Source organism: Camelus ferus, chromosome 12 (genome assembly GCF_009834535.1).
Source record: "Camelus ferus isolate YT-003-E chromosome 12, BCGSAC_Cfer_1.0, whole genome shotgun sequence".
Taxonomy (NCBI): Eukaryota; Metazoa; Chordata; class Mammalia; order Artiodactyla; family Camelidae; genus Camelus; species Camelus ferus.
Genome location: NC_045707.1, coordinates 3605496 through 3622104, shown reverse-complemented (window position 1 = coordinate 3622104; position 16609 = coordinate 3605496). Strand labels below are relative to the sequence as shown.

The 16609-nt window shown below is 52.5% G+C and overlaps 1 protein-coding gene across 5 annotated transcripts in view; it reads right to left on the bottom strand.

The window, feature by feature from the left end:
* Positions 1-774: 774 nt before the first annotated feature.
* Positions 775-16609, bottom strand: part of TRIOBP (TRIO and F-actin binding protein) — a 55276-nt gene continuing 39441 nt past the window's right edge. For 4 of the 5 annotated variants that reach the window (XM_032492205.1, XM_032492201.1, XM_032492202.1 and 1 more), the window contains 9 exons: positions 15416-15920; positions 14651-14761; positions 9190-9337; positions 7365-7467; positions 6623-6782; positions 6430-6543; positions 5296-5382; positions 4384-4547; positions 775-1511 (listed from right to left, as the gene is read on the bottom strand). In XM_032492205.1, the coding sequence (XP_032348096.1) occupies positions 4386-4547; positions 5296-5382; positions 6430-6543; positions 6623-6782; positions 7365-7467; positions 9190-9337; positions 14651-14761; positions 15416-15920 (1390 nt within the window). In that variant the 3' untranslated portion in view covers positions 775-1511; positions 4384-4385. Of the gene's footprint in view, positions 1512-4383; positions 4548-5295; positions 5383-6429; positions 6544-6622; positions 6783-7364; positions 7468-9189; positions 9338-13206; positions 14514-14650; positions 14762-15415; positions 15921-16609 lie in introns of those variants that run through there. The other variant, XM_032492204.1, reaches the window with a different exon arrangement.

Here is a 16609-nt window from a genome sequence, read left to right as displayed (position 1 = left end):
GGCCAGTTCTTGTCTGACTCTGGATGCCCAGTGCCCAACCCAGAGGAAGTGCCCAAGGGTGGATGCGAATAGCTGTAGGGGCGGGACCAGCTCAAGTTCTCCCCTCACCTTGTCACCCAGGCCATAACCCTGCAACTCGGACAGCCCAGGCTGGGCCAGCAGCGGCTCAGAACTGGGGCCTCTTCCCAGCCCCACACCGGGCCATGATCAGCACAGCCAGCCAGCAGGGATGAGGCCTCCCAGCAAGGTGGGCCTGGGGTGGTCACATCCATTGCCCCCACCCCCACCCCTTCCAGGGCTAGACAAGACCTCTGGGCACAGCTTCAGTATAGGACTGGGGCTGAAAAGTACCCATTTGATGGAGAAACAAATTAAGGCTCAGAGAGGGGATCTGACTTGTCCAAGGTCAGTCACGGGCAGTCTCAGCTCCAGTCCTCCCTCCAAGGCTGGGTCCGGTGCCCACTTCAGGGCTTCTCAGACTGAGGTGTACACGGATCCTAGGAGGGCTGTGCTAAAGTGCAGATTCTGACTCAGTAGGTCAGGGTGGGGTCTGGACTTGGTGTTTCTAACCAGCTCCCTGGAGTTGCTGGATCTGCAAACCCCATGTGAAGCTGCAAAGCCTCGTGGAAGAACCAGATTCTCAGCTCCACCCTCAGAAGCCCACATGCCACCCCTTCAGGAAGGGTGGAGTGCTGGGGGGTGTGGGTGGTGAGGCCACTTTAAGAAACCCCAACCTCCATCACCCACCCTGTCCCAGCCATCTAGGACACCAGAGCTGCCGGAACATTTTATTAAGTTAAGAAGGCTCATGGAGCAGGAGAGAAATGCCTGCATGGGGCGGCTCCAGCAGATCCAAGCCCAGCACCCTCTCAGAGGAGGGGGCCATGGGGACAGCTGCCGGCTCCCTCTGTCCATCTGTCCCTCTGACCAGAGTCCCAGGGAGCAGGTCCCCCCAGGGCAGGAAGTAGTTAGTGGGAGGTAGGGCGGGAAGAGGGTGGCTGGCTCCCTGCCTCTCCCCCCAGAGCCAGCCCTGCCATGGCGCTGCTGCTGTTGGGCTTCCGCTGGACCCAGGCCGGGGCTACGGGTCCAGAAGCCCACGAGTCGCAGGAGGCTGGAGGCAGAGGGGGAGCCAGTGCTGGAGGCACATGCCACCAGGAATTGCTTTTTAAAAAGTATAAAGTGTTTTAGGGGAAAAAAAAGGAAAAAATCTATATAAAAATCTCTTCACATATAAAATCCTGAAGAAGGTGCAAGGTAAGACCCAGTGCGAGGGGCACGCTCAGATACGCAGACAGTGTGTGTGTGTATGTGTGTGTGTGTGTGTGTGCCCATGTGCATGTGTACTTATGTGTGTGTGTGCCTGTGAGTGCATGTGTGTGGTGGATGTGAGTGCACGTGCGGCCCACAGAGGGTGGGGAGAAAGCTTGGCTTCTGACGTCCATCCAGCAGGGAAGGAGGGCGACTGGTCCCCTTGGGCTGCAGGGTCTGCAGTGAGGCTGGACCACCAGGACCTAGAAGACAAGAGTGAGGGAATCTGCTAATTAGAAAAGATACATGCACCCCAATGTTCATAGCAGTACTATTTAGGAATCAACCTAAATGTCCACCTACAGATGACTGGATAAAGAAGATGAGCTATATATACACAATGGAATATTACTCAGCCGTAAAAAAAGAACGAAATAATGCCTTTTGCAGCAACATGAGGGGACCTAGAGATTCTCATACTAAGTGAAGTAAGTTAAGTAGAGAAAAACAATATCATATGATACCACTTATATGTGAAATCTAAAAAATAATACAAATGAATTTATTGACAAATCAGAAACAGACTCACAGACATAGAAAACAAACATGGCTACCAAACAGGAACGGAGTAGGGAGGGATAAATTAAGAGTTTGATGGGGGAGGGGATAGCTCTAGTGGTAGAGCACATGCTTAGTATGCACAAGGTCCTGGGTTCAATCCCCAGTACCTCCATAATAAATAAATAAATAAAATTAATAAATAAACCTAATTACCTACCCCCCCAAAATTTTTTTTAAAAATAGGAGTTTGGGATTAGCAGATACAAACTACTATATATAAAATAGACAAACAACAAGGTCCTACTGTATAGCACAAAGAACTATATTCAATATCTTGTAATAAACTATAATGGGAAAGAATCTGAAAAATATATATATCTTACATATATATAACTGAACCACCATGCTTTACGCCAGAAACTACCACAACATTGTAAATCAACTATACTTCAGTTTAACAAAAAAGAGTGGGGGAGTCTGGCTTAGACCAGGCAAGGGTGGCCAGCAGATCCTTCCAACGCCTCTTCGCCCCAAAGGCTGGACCAAATCTGCTCCTCCGGGCTTCTCCCCGAGCCTGGCCTGCAGGGTGGCCTCTCCAGAGTGCCTCAAGGAGTCCACGAGGACGTGTTAGCAAGGAAGCTCCAAGCAGATGTAGCATTAGGAAAGGCAACATAAAATGTTTCAAATCAAGGCTAAATCAAGGACGACTGTAAGACTAAGTGGGACGGGGTGTAGTCTCGCTCGCGATGTCTGACGTGTGAGGCTCGGTGGAAGGGATGCTGTGAGTGATTAGGGATGTGCGCCACGCCGCTGGGTCTGATGGCGGGGTGGGCACACCGGACTTGCCGCCCAAGTCCAGGCAGATCAGTTAGGGCACTGCCAGCCCTGTGGACAGGCTGCGGCTGTGGCTTGGTTTTAAGAAACACGCGCTGTCACATGGGTGGACAGGACAACAATCAGATCCTGAACTCACTTCCCCACCTCTGAAGAAACATGCTCAAGTTAACAAAGCAGCCTCTGGCTGAGTCTGACTGATTCCCACAACAACCTGGAGTTGCTGGAATGGTGTTGGGAAAACTGGACAGCAGCATGTAAAACAATGAAGCTAGAACACTCCCTTACACCATATACAAAAATCAACTCAAAACGGATTAAAGACTTAAACATAAGACAAGATACAATAAACCTCCTAGAGGAAAACATAGGCAAAACATTATCTGACATACATCTCAAAAATTTTCTCCTAGAAGAAATAAAAGCAAGAATAAACAAATGGGACCCAATGAAACTTACAAGCTTCTGCACAGCAAAGGAAACCAGAAATAAAACAAGAAGAAAACCTACGGAATGGGAGAAAATTTTTGCAAGTGAAACCGACAAAGGCTTGATCTCCAGAATATATAAGCAGCTCATACGACTCAATAAGAAAAAAATAAACAACCCAATCCAAAAATGGGCAGAAGACCTAAACAAGCAATTCTCCAAGGAAGACATACAAATGATCAAAAAGCACATGAAAAAATGCTCAATATCACTAATTATCAGAGAAATGCAAATCAAAACTACAATGAGGCATCACCTCACACCAGTCAGAATGGCCGTCATTCAAAAATCCACAAATGACAAATGCTGGAGAGGCTGTGGAGAAAGGGGAACCCTCCTACACTGCTGGTGGGAATGCAGTTTGGTGCAGCCACTATGGAAAACAGTGTGGAGATTCCTCAAAAGACTAGGAATAGACTTACCATGTGACCCAGGAATCCCACTCCTGGGCTTGTATCCAGAAGGAAATCTACTTCAGGATGACACCTGCACCCCAATGTTCATAGCAGCACTATTTATAATAGCCAAAACATGGAAACAGCCTAAATGTCCATCAACAGGTGACTGGATAAAGAAGATGTGGTATATTTATACGATGGAATACTACTCAGCCATAAAAACCGACAACATAATGCCATTTGCAGCAACATGGATGCTCCTGGAGAATGTCATTCTAAGTGAAGTAAGCCAGAAAGAGAAAGAAAAATACCATATGAGATCGCTCATATGTGGAATCTAAAAAACAAAAACAAAAACAAACAAACAAACAAAAACAAAGCGTAAATAAAGGACAGAAATAGACTCACAGACAGAGAATACAGACTTGTGGTTACCAGGGGGGTGGAGGGTGGGAAGGGATAGACTGGGATTTCAAAATTGTAGAATAGACTACACTGTATAGCACAGGGAAATATACACAAAATGTTATGATAACTCACAGAGAAAAAAATGTGACAATGAGTGTGTATATGTCCATGAATAACTGAAAAATTGTGCTGAACACTGAAATTTGACACAACATTGTAAAATGATTATAAATCAACAAAAAATGTTAAAAAAAACCCAAAAACCAAAAACCTGGAGTTGCTGGTGTCACTGACCCCATTTACAGAAAGGGATACGGAGGCCAGGAGAAGGAAGTGCCCTGGCCCAGATGGCAGGGCGAGTCGGGCGTGGATGAGCCTTGCGCTCATCCTGCCTCGCCTGGCCTCACCCCTGCCCACCCTGTGGGGCTCACCCCAAGGCGCCCACCTCTACTCGGCCAGGCTGTTGCGCACGGCCTCCTTCTCCTGCAGGGCAGCCATGGCGAGGCGCAGGTGCTCCTTCAGCTGCTCAATCTCCCGCTCTGACCGCGTCTTGATGTGATTCAGCTCCACATACACATCCTGGTACTTTCCCGAGGTGAAGCGCTTGTCCTGGGGGGTAGGGAGGGGTGTGAGGGCACAAAGCCCTCCTTCCTGGCCCTGCCCACTGGCCAGCACACAGCAGCCAGGACCCTCCACAGCCCCCAAGGCCTCCTCCAAGTGGCCCCCCTAGGTGGCCCTCAGCTCCACCCAGGGACACAGGTTTCAGCGTCATTTTCATCCCATTCAAGATGAGAGCCGAGGCTCAGGGAGGTGAAGCTTTAGCCCAAGACCAGACAGCAGTGAGGGGCTCGGAGGAGAATCAGGTCAGGCTGGCCCAGTGCTTGAGCCCCTTCCATGAGTCTGGCTCACACAAGTCCCAGAGCCACCAACACACAGAGGGTGTCAAAGACACAAGGACACGACACCTCAGAGATTGGACCCTGAATCCTGGCTCCCCAACTCCCAGCAACTTGGCTTATCCCTCATTGGAATGCATGCTCTACACGGGCACGGGTTTTGGTCTTTCTTGTCCACAGCTGTCACCCCAGCACCCAGCACAGTGCCTGGCACATAGCAGATGCTCAATAAATATTTTCTAAATAAATAAAAACAAGTGTGGCCTTGAGCAAGTCACTAACACTTTCTTAGCCACAGCTTCTTTGTCTGTAAATGGGAACAGTGACAGCCGCGTGGGAGAGGCACGGAGAGAGCCTGATGACGTGTTGAGTCAGGAGTGGCTGCACAGAGCACAGGCATTCAGCTGGATCCAGGGGTTCCCCACTCCACTGATACCCCACCTTGGCCAGCTGGGACTCACCTTCTGCATCATCTGGAGCTCATCGCGGAGGCACTGCACCTCCTTCTTCAGGTACTGAAGTTCATTCTCCTTCACTCGCAGCAGCACCTGGGGTCATGGTTGCCAGGCTGACCCAGGGCCAGAGGCCAGAGCTACCCTGGCCCATAGTGCCCTGAAGGCTGGTGTCTCTCTGCCTCAGGCCCCTAGAATGCAGCTCCCAACCTGCACCAAGACCCACTGCCCACCAGAGACAGACTCCTCCAGGAAGCCCTCTCTGATTTCTCCTTGCTCTCTCACCCGTCCATATTATGTGAGTGGGTGTTTCATGGTTGCCTTATGGTTGCCTCTGCTGTAGCCCCAACACAGCACCAGGCCTTCAACTTGAGGGCAAAGTGCACAGAAAGAATTCATAGTGTGGTCCTACTGTGAACCAGAGAGGGCTGGGCTTCCCTGTGGGCTCCCTCATTAACCCCTCCCCAAACCCTGACGGGCAGGTACTGCTATCCTGACTTGACAAAGGAGACAAGTTCAGCCAGGATAAGGGAGGCTTAAAAGCTTAGACTCTGGAGACAGGCTGCCTGGTTCAAATCCCAGCTCCCACACTGACTAGCCATATGACCTTGGGCAAGGTACTTGACCTGCCTGTGTCTCAATATCCTCACCTGTAAAATGGGGACAGTACCAGCATCTTTCTCATAGGACTATTAGGAAGTGTCAATGAGTTAGCAGATACAGGGCTTATGGAAATGCCAGGCACAGAGCAAAACTGTATATGCATTTTTGTTAAATACAACAAAAGACTGGCGTGATCCTGGTATCACACACGCATTTTCTCACTCCACCTTCTAGTAACAGAGGTGCTAGCACCATTTTACTGATGAGCCACTGGGGCTCAGAAAGGTTAGGTGACTTGCCATGGTCACACAGAAGGTGGGTGGCAGGACCCCGACAGAACGGCTTTTGCCCAGCTGGCCCAGTAGCACTGGGCACACAGTAGGCACCCTTCCTAGTCAACCTGACTACTCCTCGCCAGGGTTCAGCCCCTTGGAGTCACAGTGCTCCCCACTGCAGGGCAGACCCAGCCTGTTGGGGTGCTTTCCCCACGCCCAGGCCCAAGAAACAGCTAGGTGGGCTGGCATGAGGGGGTGGACGCACCTCCAGCTCACAGGAGCTCCGCTCACTGCTGCGCCCGCAGCCACTGCTGGAGCCCTGGGAGGCGATGAAGCCACGCAGCCGATCAATCTCCTCAGACAAGCGGGCGTGCAGCTCCTGGGAGTGGTGGGATGGTGAGTACAGGGGTGCCAGGATGTCCACGCCCTGCCCCCACCTCCACAGGGGCCAGGCCCACCTGGTTGTGGCGCAGCAGCTCCTGGCCCTCCTGCTGGCAGCGCCGCAGCGTGTGCTCACGCTCCTCGGCCTGCCGCGTCAGGGCCCCGATCTCCAGGCACTTCTGCGAGTACTGTTCTGACAGCACCTGCAGCTCCCGCTTCAGCGCCTCCATGTCTGACCTGCTCGGGGCAGGAAACGGGAAGGATGGTGTGGGGTCTCTTGTCCTCTGACAAGCTGAGTCAGGTCAAGCAGACTCAAAGCAGATCAGGACTCCTGCTTCCCGTCCTGGTTTTGCCTTCAGCCCGCTGGGTGGCTGTGAAATGGTGACAGCTTCTTTGGGCTGCAGGCACCTTTTCTATGAGGCAGTAGGTTGGAGGAGCCTACTTCTAAAGCCTCCATAGCCCCAACATTCCCGAACTGTCCTCTGTGGCAGGGAGGGACACCTACTGGCCGATACTGTAGCCTAGCTCTAGGGGATACCAAGGAGGGGAAGAGGAGTGTGGAGGCTGAGACTGGCTAGACAAGAAGAGGCCTGAGAACTGCTGTGTGGACTGGTGTGGGGGTCTGGCTGGGGCTCTGCTGCTTCTGTTCCTTGTGTTATGTGACTGGAGCAGGAGTCTCAGCTAGGGGCAAACTGACATGTCCTCTGTCAAGGGGTCTCAGCACAGGTTCCCTGTTCGTAACCAGCAGGGTAGACAGCTGAGCCCTTGGCTCAGAGGGAGGCCCTGCCCCTAGAACACAGGGCCCAGGTGCCATCTTACTGGTGCTGCTTCCGGAGGCCATCTGGGCCCTGCTGGAGACTCCGTGTCTTGCTCAGCTCTCGGCTCAGCTCCTCTTGGTAGGCTTTCTTCATGGCTTCAATGGCTGGAAGTAGGGCAGAGGGCGGAAGGGAGATTGGGGAGGGGTCAGCAGCAAGGAGCTTCATCTCCTCTGGGACTCCATATGGAGACAGGAGCAGGGACTGGGATGCAAAAAGCACTAGGCCCGGCTGTATCATGAACTGGGTGTCTTCAGGTGAGCTGCTCAACCTCTCTGAGCTTGTCTATCAAGGGATGACAGTCCCTATCTGATGGACCCTGCTGGGGAGACACCTCAGTGTCTGACCACTGGTACCTTTTGTTGTTGTGATTTCTGGGTAAGATCCCAGAGTCCTTCCTGCAGAGCCTGGAGGGTTCTTTAACAAGGCCCACCTGCCTGGACCAGCCTAGTGGTCAAGATCATAGGCTCTGTGGCCAGTACAAATCAATGTGACTTGTGCAGAGGACTTAACCTCTCTGTGCCTTGGATCCCTTATCTGGAAAGTGGACATGACAACAGCACCTTCTCTCCTGGGTGATCGGAAGATGTGTGAGGAGCATGTAGAACAATGTGTGGCAGAGTCAGTACCCAGACGCTGGCCCCCATCTGTTTACTTTCAGGCTGTGAGCTCCCAAGGGCTGAGTCTCTTTCCACACTCATACAGGACTGTTGTGAAGATTAAACAAGTCCTCATTCATAGTCTTATCCTTAATTCCAAAGTCCAAAAGCTCTCAGTATTGAAAGTGTTTCATAACCCTTTTGGTGGCAATTCCCAACCTGAACAAACACAAGGCTATTTGTGGTCATTATTATCCCACTTAAGTGTGACTCTGAGAAATTTCATTGCCAAAACCTTAGTGCTAGGGTGAAGCCCAGACCCTGCTGGGGGAGGATATCTAATATATACACTGGGTTATCTTCCTAAAATGCAAAACATACCAACCCCAGGATTTGGGATGAGGGACCCCAGGCTTGAGCACTTGAAGTATTGGCAGATGGTAAGTTCTAGATCATGTGGCCTCTTTCATCATTTCCACTAGTCTGCAAACCCCATGGAAGTGCTTGGATGTGCCAGGCACACACACACAGCAGGTGTGCAGGGAACAGAGAGAGGGAGGAGGGAGTTGGCCAGCATCTTGGGCGTTCCTATTTCTGATTTGGGAGAGCAGAGGGTAGGGTTCATGGTTTTGCAGTTAGAGCAGTTTGAGCTTCAGCTCCAACTTCCACCACCTCCAAGCTATGCCATCCAGGACAAGTCACTAACTAACCTCTCTGAGCCAGTTTCTCCACCTGTGAAACGGGGTCACTCCCTTGGGCACTGCAAAGACTAAGGGTGCTCATGTGGGTAATGGGGTTTGGTAAATGCTCACTCCTTTCCCTGCTCTCCTCGGTGAAGATGTGTGTGGAGCATGTAGAACAGCCCACGTGCCCAGTGAGACAGCACTCCTATGAGAGCAGAGTCTGTGGCTGAGCAGTCCCTCCCCAGCACGTGGCACAGGCCTGGGCGTGGAGCTGGAGCTCAGTGTGTGTGTGTGTGTGTGGCTTGAGGTGGGCCTCCCAGTAGCTGCAAGCCCCTGAGGGAGAGGAGTTACAACGCATGGTCTGTGTGTGTGGGTCTTTATTGCCTCGGTTTCCCCTTTGCAAGAAAGGTTAGAAGCCAGATCTAGGGGCTTGTGACCCCTCACCCCAAGTTTGGCACTGAGACTCTCACCTCTTAGTTAAAGGCCTCCCAAATCCAGTCAGGAGGAGCCTCCGTCCTGCTGTGCCGCTCCCGCCCAGGGTCCTCACCTGAGGCCGTGGCTGCTGTCTCCTCTGCCAGGAGCCACTCCTTCTCCTGCTGCAGTCGCTGCAGCTCCCGCTCGTGGTGCCGCTGCAGCTCCTCCATCACCTGCTGGTGCGAGGACTCCATCTCCGCCAGACTGCGCTCGCACGCCTCCTGCGGGCGGGAAGCCAGGACGTCATGGGGCTTCCCCCATTGCCTGGGTCAGTGGCCCTTTTCCAGCCTGAGGCAAGAAGCCTCAGGGGCAGGCCTGCCCTGGTCCAGGCTTCACCACCTCCCCCTAGACACTGGCACCATCAGCCTGTATCTCCCCCCACCATTCCCCATCCACAAACCTCACCCTGTCACTCTCCTACTTCAAATCCTTCTGAGCTTCCTCATCCCACAGAACCAAGTCCCTGCTCCAGTGTCTGACCCTGGTGGTCTCATCCCTGGCTCTCCCCCACCATGAAACCCCATAGTTATTAAAAAAAAAAAAATTCAACAGCATGTTCACATCTCTGAGCTTTAGCTCATGTTATTCCCACTGCCTGGAACGTTCTTTTACAACTTTCTCTTCCTGGATAATTCACTTGGTCTGCAGCCCAGCTTAAATATCCCCCTAGCTCTGACTCTGGGCAGCCTCTCCCTTGCCTCCAAAGACTCTGCTTCTGCCAGATTGTAAGTTCCTCCAAAACAGGAAAGCTCTGATCCAGCTTGGAGTCCCCTGGGTCTGGGCCAGGGCCTGATCTGTGGCAGATGCTGAGTAAGTGAGCCGAAATTGATGACTATCACAAAACAGGGCTGTGTAGACAAGACTGACAAATTTTTAAATGACTGATAACACCCACTGCTGGGAGAGTCAGCTGCAACCGGGTGCGTGGAGGGCAGTTTGGCGGCATCATCAAAGTTTTAATGACTCTTTAACCTAGCAGGTCCACTCCTAGGAATGACCCCACAGAAAGTCACATGTGTACAAAGACTCTTGGACAAAGGTATTCTCTACAGTAAGGCTGGTAACAGATGAAAACTGGAAATAATCTAAATGTGTAACAGGGAAACCCTGAAATAAATTATGGGATCAAGCTTTACAAAGGATCCAGGCAGCTGTGAAAGGACAGCACTGCCCACGTGGACTGCTGCGGAAAGGTGTCCCAAAAGTTAGGTGATGAAAGCTGGTTTCTGACAACATGCATGATGTAGCCTCAGTCATGGAAACAAAACACGTAGAGCCACAGGTCTGAGTGCGCACATGTAAAAACACAGGAAAAGGTAAGGAAGGACACTGCGGGAGGCAGAGCAATGGCCCCCAAAGACGTCTCGTCTACTCCCGGAACCTGCAAATGTATTACCTTTCACAGCCAAGGGGATAGAGGTTGCTAATCAGCTGACCTTAAAATAGGGAGATTATCCTAGATTATCCTCTGGGCCCAAAGTAATCACAGGGTCCCTGATTGTGGAAGAGGAGGCAGGAGAGCAGAGGGTGAGGGAGAAGGGACAACGGAAGGAGCTCAGTGTGATAGGAAGTGAGAAAGACTTGACTCTCCTCCACAGGCTTTGAAGATGAAGGAAGGGGCTGCGAGCCAAGGAACGCAGGCGGCCGCCAGAAACTGGAAAAGGTGAGGAAACGGAGCCTCCCCGGAGCCTACAGAAGGGAGCGCGGTCTTACAGATGCCTGGATATTAGCCAAGCGAGACTTGTGTTGGACTTCCACCCCACAAAACTGTGAGATGATAAATTTGTGTGATTTATGTTTGTGGTAATTCGTTACAGCTGCAACAGGAAACTATACAGATGTGCTCAAATGGTAACCAAGGGGACCCCTGGGGTTGGGAGCAGGCAGGGAAAGGAGGGTTTACATGTTTATTTCTAACTTTTTGATTTGTTTGAACTATTTTTGAAAATGTCAACATATTTCTTATACAATTAAAAAATATTTAAGATCATTAAAAAATGAAGGGGCCAAGGAAGAAACTGAGGTACAGAGGGCCAGATGAGAGACTGCATCCTCCCCCAGGCTACAGGGGCACCTCATGTCCGGTGAGGACTGACCCTTCACCTCTCCAGCAGCCACATCTGGAGGCTGCACAGGCCAGTCTGGGGGAAGGGTAAGGGCCAGGCCCCCTGGGTCTAGGTGTTCTGAGTGGTGGGCAGGGGACATCTGTCCCATTGGGCTTCTGTGCCTGTCCTCTGTCTGTCCCCCCATTTAGGTCAAGAGAACATGACTTTGGAGTTCCACAGACCGGGTCCTGGCTGTACCATGGAGTGAACTTGAACAAGCCCCTTCCTTCTCTCAGCCTCAATCTCCTCATCTGTAAAACAGACCCCATAAGACCAACTCACGAGGGTCCCTAAGGTAAGCCAGTGCCCACCTGTAATCATCCACCTGTAGATTTGGGCAATATGGGAGGTGGGGCTGCTGTTCTTAAAGAGCCAGATCAGGTTGGCAGACCCGGCAGCTAATAGGACGTCCGGAGGCTGATGAGGAAGGTAGGAACCAGCCCACGAGGAGGGGCTCCTAGAAGGCCAGGTGCTGCTCCCTCTGCCCTGCCTTCCCGAGGGCCACCTCTGACATGGATCCAAGTAGACAAAGAAGTGCCATGGCCCCTGCTGCAGGAGGCACTGACACCCCAGGGGGTAAAGCCCCAGGCCCCCCAGCTGCTGTCCTGTGGCAAGCACCACAGGCTGAAAGAGGGCTGCCCACTTGGCCTGAGATACCAGGCTGGGGGATCCCTCCCCGGCTGTCACCTCTCCAGGGTCCACTGACTCTCCAGTGGCCTCCTCCCAGGCCCGAAGGGGCGTAGACCTCAGTTCCTCTTCCCTGGGCCCCTCCCACCCCACCTTGGGCTCTGTTTCCCCGTTATGCCCTCCCACCCCCGATTCCACCGGCTCCCCTGCCCATCCCAACCTAACAGGAAGAAATGCTGACAGCTTGGGGTGCCCAGTGGGTGCCTGGGGACCAGAGAGCCTGGGTTGCAGGCACAGGTCTGGGTCTACCTCCAGCCTGAAGGTCTCGCTTCCTCTCTGGGCCTCAGCTTCCCCAGCTATAAGCCGAGAAGTTAGAGCAGCACTTTTCAAACTTCATTTTAGTGACAGAAAGTTTCTTCCAGTGGGAATCTAATGCACGTTCCAAGAGTAAAATGGACAAAGACGGAGGTGCTCTGGTTACCGGTGGCTGTGGAGGGACCTGCACAGAAAGGCAGCCCCTGGGGAGTCCAAGGGCTCCACAGAGCAGTCTGAAGCCTCTGCAGGGGTCTCTGAGGTCCCCAGATACCTCAGGTGGTGGAGTTGTCCAGAAATGCCCCACTTTCCTCCAGCCTCAAAGGAGCCTTGACAACACGAGGCCCTCCCTTCCCCCTTCCCCATGGCAGGTGACCCCCAAGTGAGCCATCCACATCACACCCCAACTCCCCGTGGCCCTGGTCTCCCTTCAGCTGAACATTCCATCAACCACTCAGCCCCAGATGGTCCGTGGCCTTGCATGGCAGGCCCAGCTCCCAGCCAGCTCCCCTCTGCCTTCCTCAGGGCAGTGGCCCAGCCTTAACTTCTCCTCCCTCCACACACCCTCCTACATCCCTCTCCCCCTCAGCCATCATCCTAGCTCCTGACACTGGTCCTGACCCCTCCCAAGCCCCCTCCCCTCCAACCCCACCTTCCCAATGTCGCTGTCAGACCCCAAACCTCCTCAGGTAGGTGGGACAAGATCCCAGCTCCTCGGCTTGGCACTGAGGGTCTCCATGATGGGCACCCACTGGCCCGCCACCTCCTGCCGCAGCCCACACCACCACCCACAGCAACAGTCAGCTCAGCGCCACCCTAGGAAGCCTTTCTGAGAGCCCCTCGCCCCCTTGGAACTTCTAGAAGGCCCTCCTGCCCAGAGCCTGAGATCCCAGCATTTCTTCTTGCTTCAGACAAGGATGTGCTGATCAGAGGCCGCCGACTGTCAAATTTTTAGGAATTTTGTGGCGCAGTTATTAAGCACAGCCATTATTAGAAATTATATAAACTTAAATTAGTTACATTAAAAACAAAGCTGATACTCAAAATTCATCACCTCCTAATTATTTCACTGCATTTTATTATTTGCTGTGCTTTGAGGTTATTTACATCTTCTGTATCTGCAGGTGGAAACACTGTATATCGGCGGACACACAGCTTCCCAATGCCGCATTCAGTGCATCAGCCAGGGTGGGAGTATTTACACTGTGGAAATCGGTAAACTTTACACATCAGGGCTTGATTTATTGTTTTGTTGATTGTCCAGACTTAAGCAAGTGATGAAAAAAAAGCTAATAATGCAGGGGGGAGAGTGTAGCTCAGTGGTAGGGCATGTGGTTAGCGTGCATGAGGTCCTGGATTCAATCCCCAGTACCTCCATTAAAAAATCAATCAATCAATCAATCAATCAATTTTTAAAAGCCTAATTACCCGCCCCCGCAAAACCACAAAAACCAAAAGCTAACAATGCTTACAGTATAGATAAACTTCAAAGTGTGCCTGATCTATGACTGTCATGTTGTACAAGAACAAAAACATGAGAAATGTTTCTAATAGAATATTCTCGAATTTTCTCAACAGAAAACTATCCTCTAATTTGGCCAAGAAGCTGCTCATGATATTGACCAAGTAAAAGTTTGACATATGTCTTGTCGTCTTGCTCATTAACACCAACAAAAATGCCAACCAACGTTCAGGTTAGAACGACACTCGTTTGTCAATAAGCTGTGGATACCAGCATTCAGAAGGATCAATGAAAGTATTCTGAGAAAAATCAATTTGCTATCTGGAATTCACAATAAAAAGCATTGTGTATTTTTTATTTGTAAGTTGCACACCAAACAGCCTTTATACCAGTAAGATTTACAGCAAACATATGTAAGTGTGTACCCAGACACATTTTTTTCTGGACAGCTAGTTGTCCCAGTCATGACAATAGAAGTGTCACTGGGCATGGCCAAATGTCCCCAGGGGAACAAAATCAGCTGTCTTGGGCAGACCATGTGTCCCCTGAGGGCCACTGGGAGCATCCATGTCCCGCAGACCACCTTGTGCAGGGCCTTGGCCTGGCAGGCCTGGGCAGGATTTCCCTTGTTTAGGGAGCGACTCCCAGGGGCCTGCCCACTGGGGATCCCACTCTCCACTAGGTCCCCCATTACCTCAGAGTGGTACAGGAGAAGGGGTCTAAGTACAGAGGATCACATGGGGGCTCACACACAGGCTCTGCAGTCACCCGGACCCGAGCTCAAATCCCACCTTGGACATCTACAGGCCGGTTGACCTCGGGCAAGTCACATAAAGTCTCATAGCTCAGTGGCCTTGTCTGTAAAATGGGCACAGTGCTTATGTCCGCCCGCTGGGGAGATTAAATGAGATGGTGCATGTCAAATGCCTCACACAGGTTCCAATATACACGAAGGGCTCCCAAAATTCTTAAAACGTGGCAACCAGAAACCTGCCCCCATCCCCCACCAAACAGCTCCTTGGTCTTACCTGTGAGATGTAGCCTGGGGGGATGTGGCCATCCTCCTGGGACTTGGGTGGACCCTGAGGAGCCTCCCCTTGGAGACGCCATACCTCCAGCTGGGCCCGGAGAGACTGGACCTGTGAGGGGAGAAGGCGAGGCCAGTGAGGGCCGGGAAGCGAGGATGGAGCTGGTTGAAGGCTGTGAGGAGCTTTGGGTTTGAGACAGAAAAGTGGTCCTGGTGTCGAGATGCAGGCAATGGGGACATTCCAGCTGCTTCCAAGATGGCCAGGTCAGCGACCCAGAGAGCTTAGGCCCAGAGAAGGCTAGACAGGGTTGGGAGAAGGACACCGTGGTCACCGATATTTACCACATTATGCAGGTGGGGGAAACGTCTTGGAGTCTGTTTCCCATCAGTAAAACAGTGATCAGGTCTATCCTATGGGATCATGAGACTGCTGTGAGGACTACATGAGCTAATGTAGGTAAAGAGAGCCGGGGACAAGGTTTGGTACACAGAAGATGCTCAATAAATGTCTCTCCCTTCTCTTCCTTCTTCCCTTCTCTGTGGTTGCTGAGGACAGAACTAAGATGGAAAAAAGAAAAAAACAAAAAACAAAAAGCCCAGGAAAGAAGACTCTTTTTCACAGTTCACAGGGAGCCTGAGGTGTTAGGATCAGGGGTGAGCTCCCCATCACTGCAGGTACGCAAGATATATGCCACAGAGTGACTACAGGGATGAGGGGGTATTGGTGGGGGTACGGGGGCTCCCAGAGGCCAGCCCTGATGCATACCTCCTTCTCCAGCACCTCGTGACTGTCACTTGGGGGCCCCCGGCGCTCCCCACAGCCTTGATTGAGCAGGGCGGTGAGAGGCACCCGCTTGTTCTCACGCAGGGGCAGCTTCTCCAGTTCCTGCCACTTCTTCTCGATCTCCTCGCTGAGCCGGCTCTGCTGGTCCTCGGTCAGGGGGGCGCCCAGGCCCCGGCGTGGACCCTCACCCGCCGGTGTCTCTGTGGCCCTGCTGTCTGTGGCCTCGAACCACTTGCGTCGCTCCTCGGAACGCTGGGCCAGGTCCCGCTCCAGCTCTTCCTGCTTGGCTGGGCGGTCGAGAGTGCGGGCTGGGGTGCGGGCCCGCTGCGGGGAGCTCTGAGTCAGCGGGGAGAGCTCCACGTAGTCCAGCGACTGCCGCTGCCCATCCGCCTTCCGGGGGCCACCCCCCCGCTGCTCCCCCGCCTTCAGGGAGCCCTTTGGGGTGCCGTAGCTGTGCAGTGTGTTCTCCTTATTGCAGTCCGAGAGCCTAGGGGGCCAGCAGAGCCACGTCAGGTGGGACCTGGCCCGCTCAGTCCCAAAACAAGCACTTCCAGAGTGCTACCCATGTGTCGGGGCCTGGGGATAGACCCCCGTGGAGAAAGTAGGTTAGAACCGGAGCTTCATCATTAACATGGGAACCATCCTAGTACCGCCACTTACCAGCAGAGGGAACAGGGTACCTGGCCTCCCTCTCTGAGCCTCAGTCACCTTATCTGTAATATGGGACAACAATGCCACTCACAGGATGGACCTGAGGACCAGGTGAGCAAATGTGTGCAAAGCAACCAGGAAACCCTTTGCAAATGGTGATCGAAGCATTAGTATTCAGCGTATGGTGTGAGACAGGGCCCTGGGTTCAAGAGGCTCACAGTGGAACAGAGGAGGTGCCCACTGTCACTGCTGATGAGGTGACCAGTGGCCTCTGGGTGCATATGGCACAGCCTATGTAGACTTGTCACGACGGTGGCAGTTATCTTCTCCCAGAGCAATACTGGGGACATGGTTACCTAGCCAAAAACTAAAGCGTCCCTTGCAGCTATGCGCGGCCATATGACACCCTGCCTGGTGGGTGTGAGAGGTGGCACTCTTTAAAGGACCAGTTGTGCCCTGGCCTGGCTCCTGGCTGGGACCCCATGAGAGCACTGGCAGTCCTCTGGCCCAGGGGCGAAGCTGTGG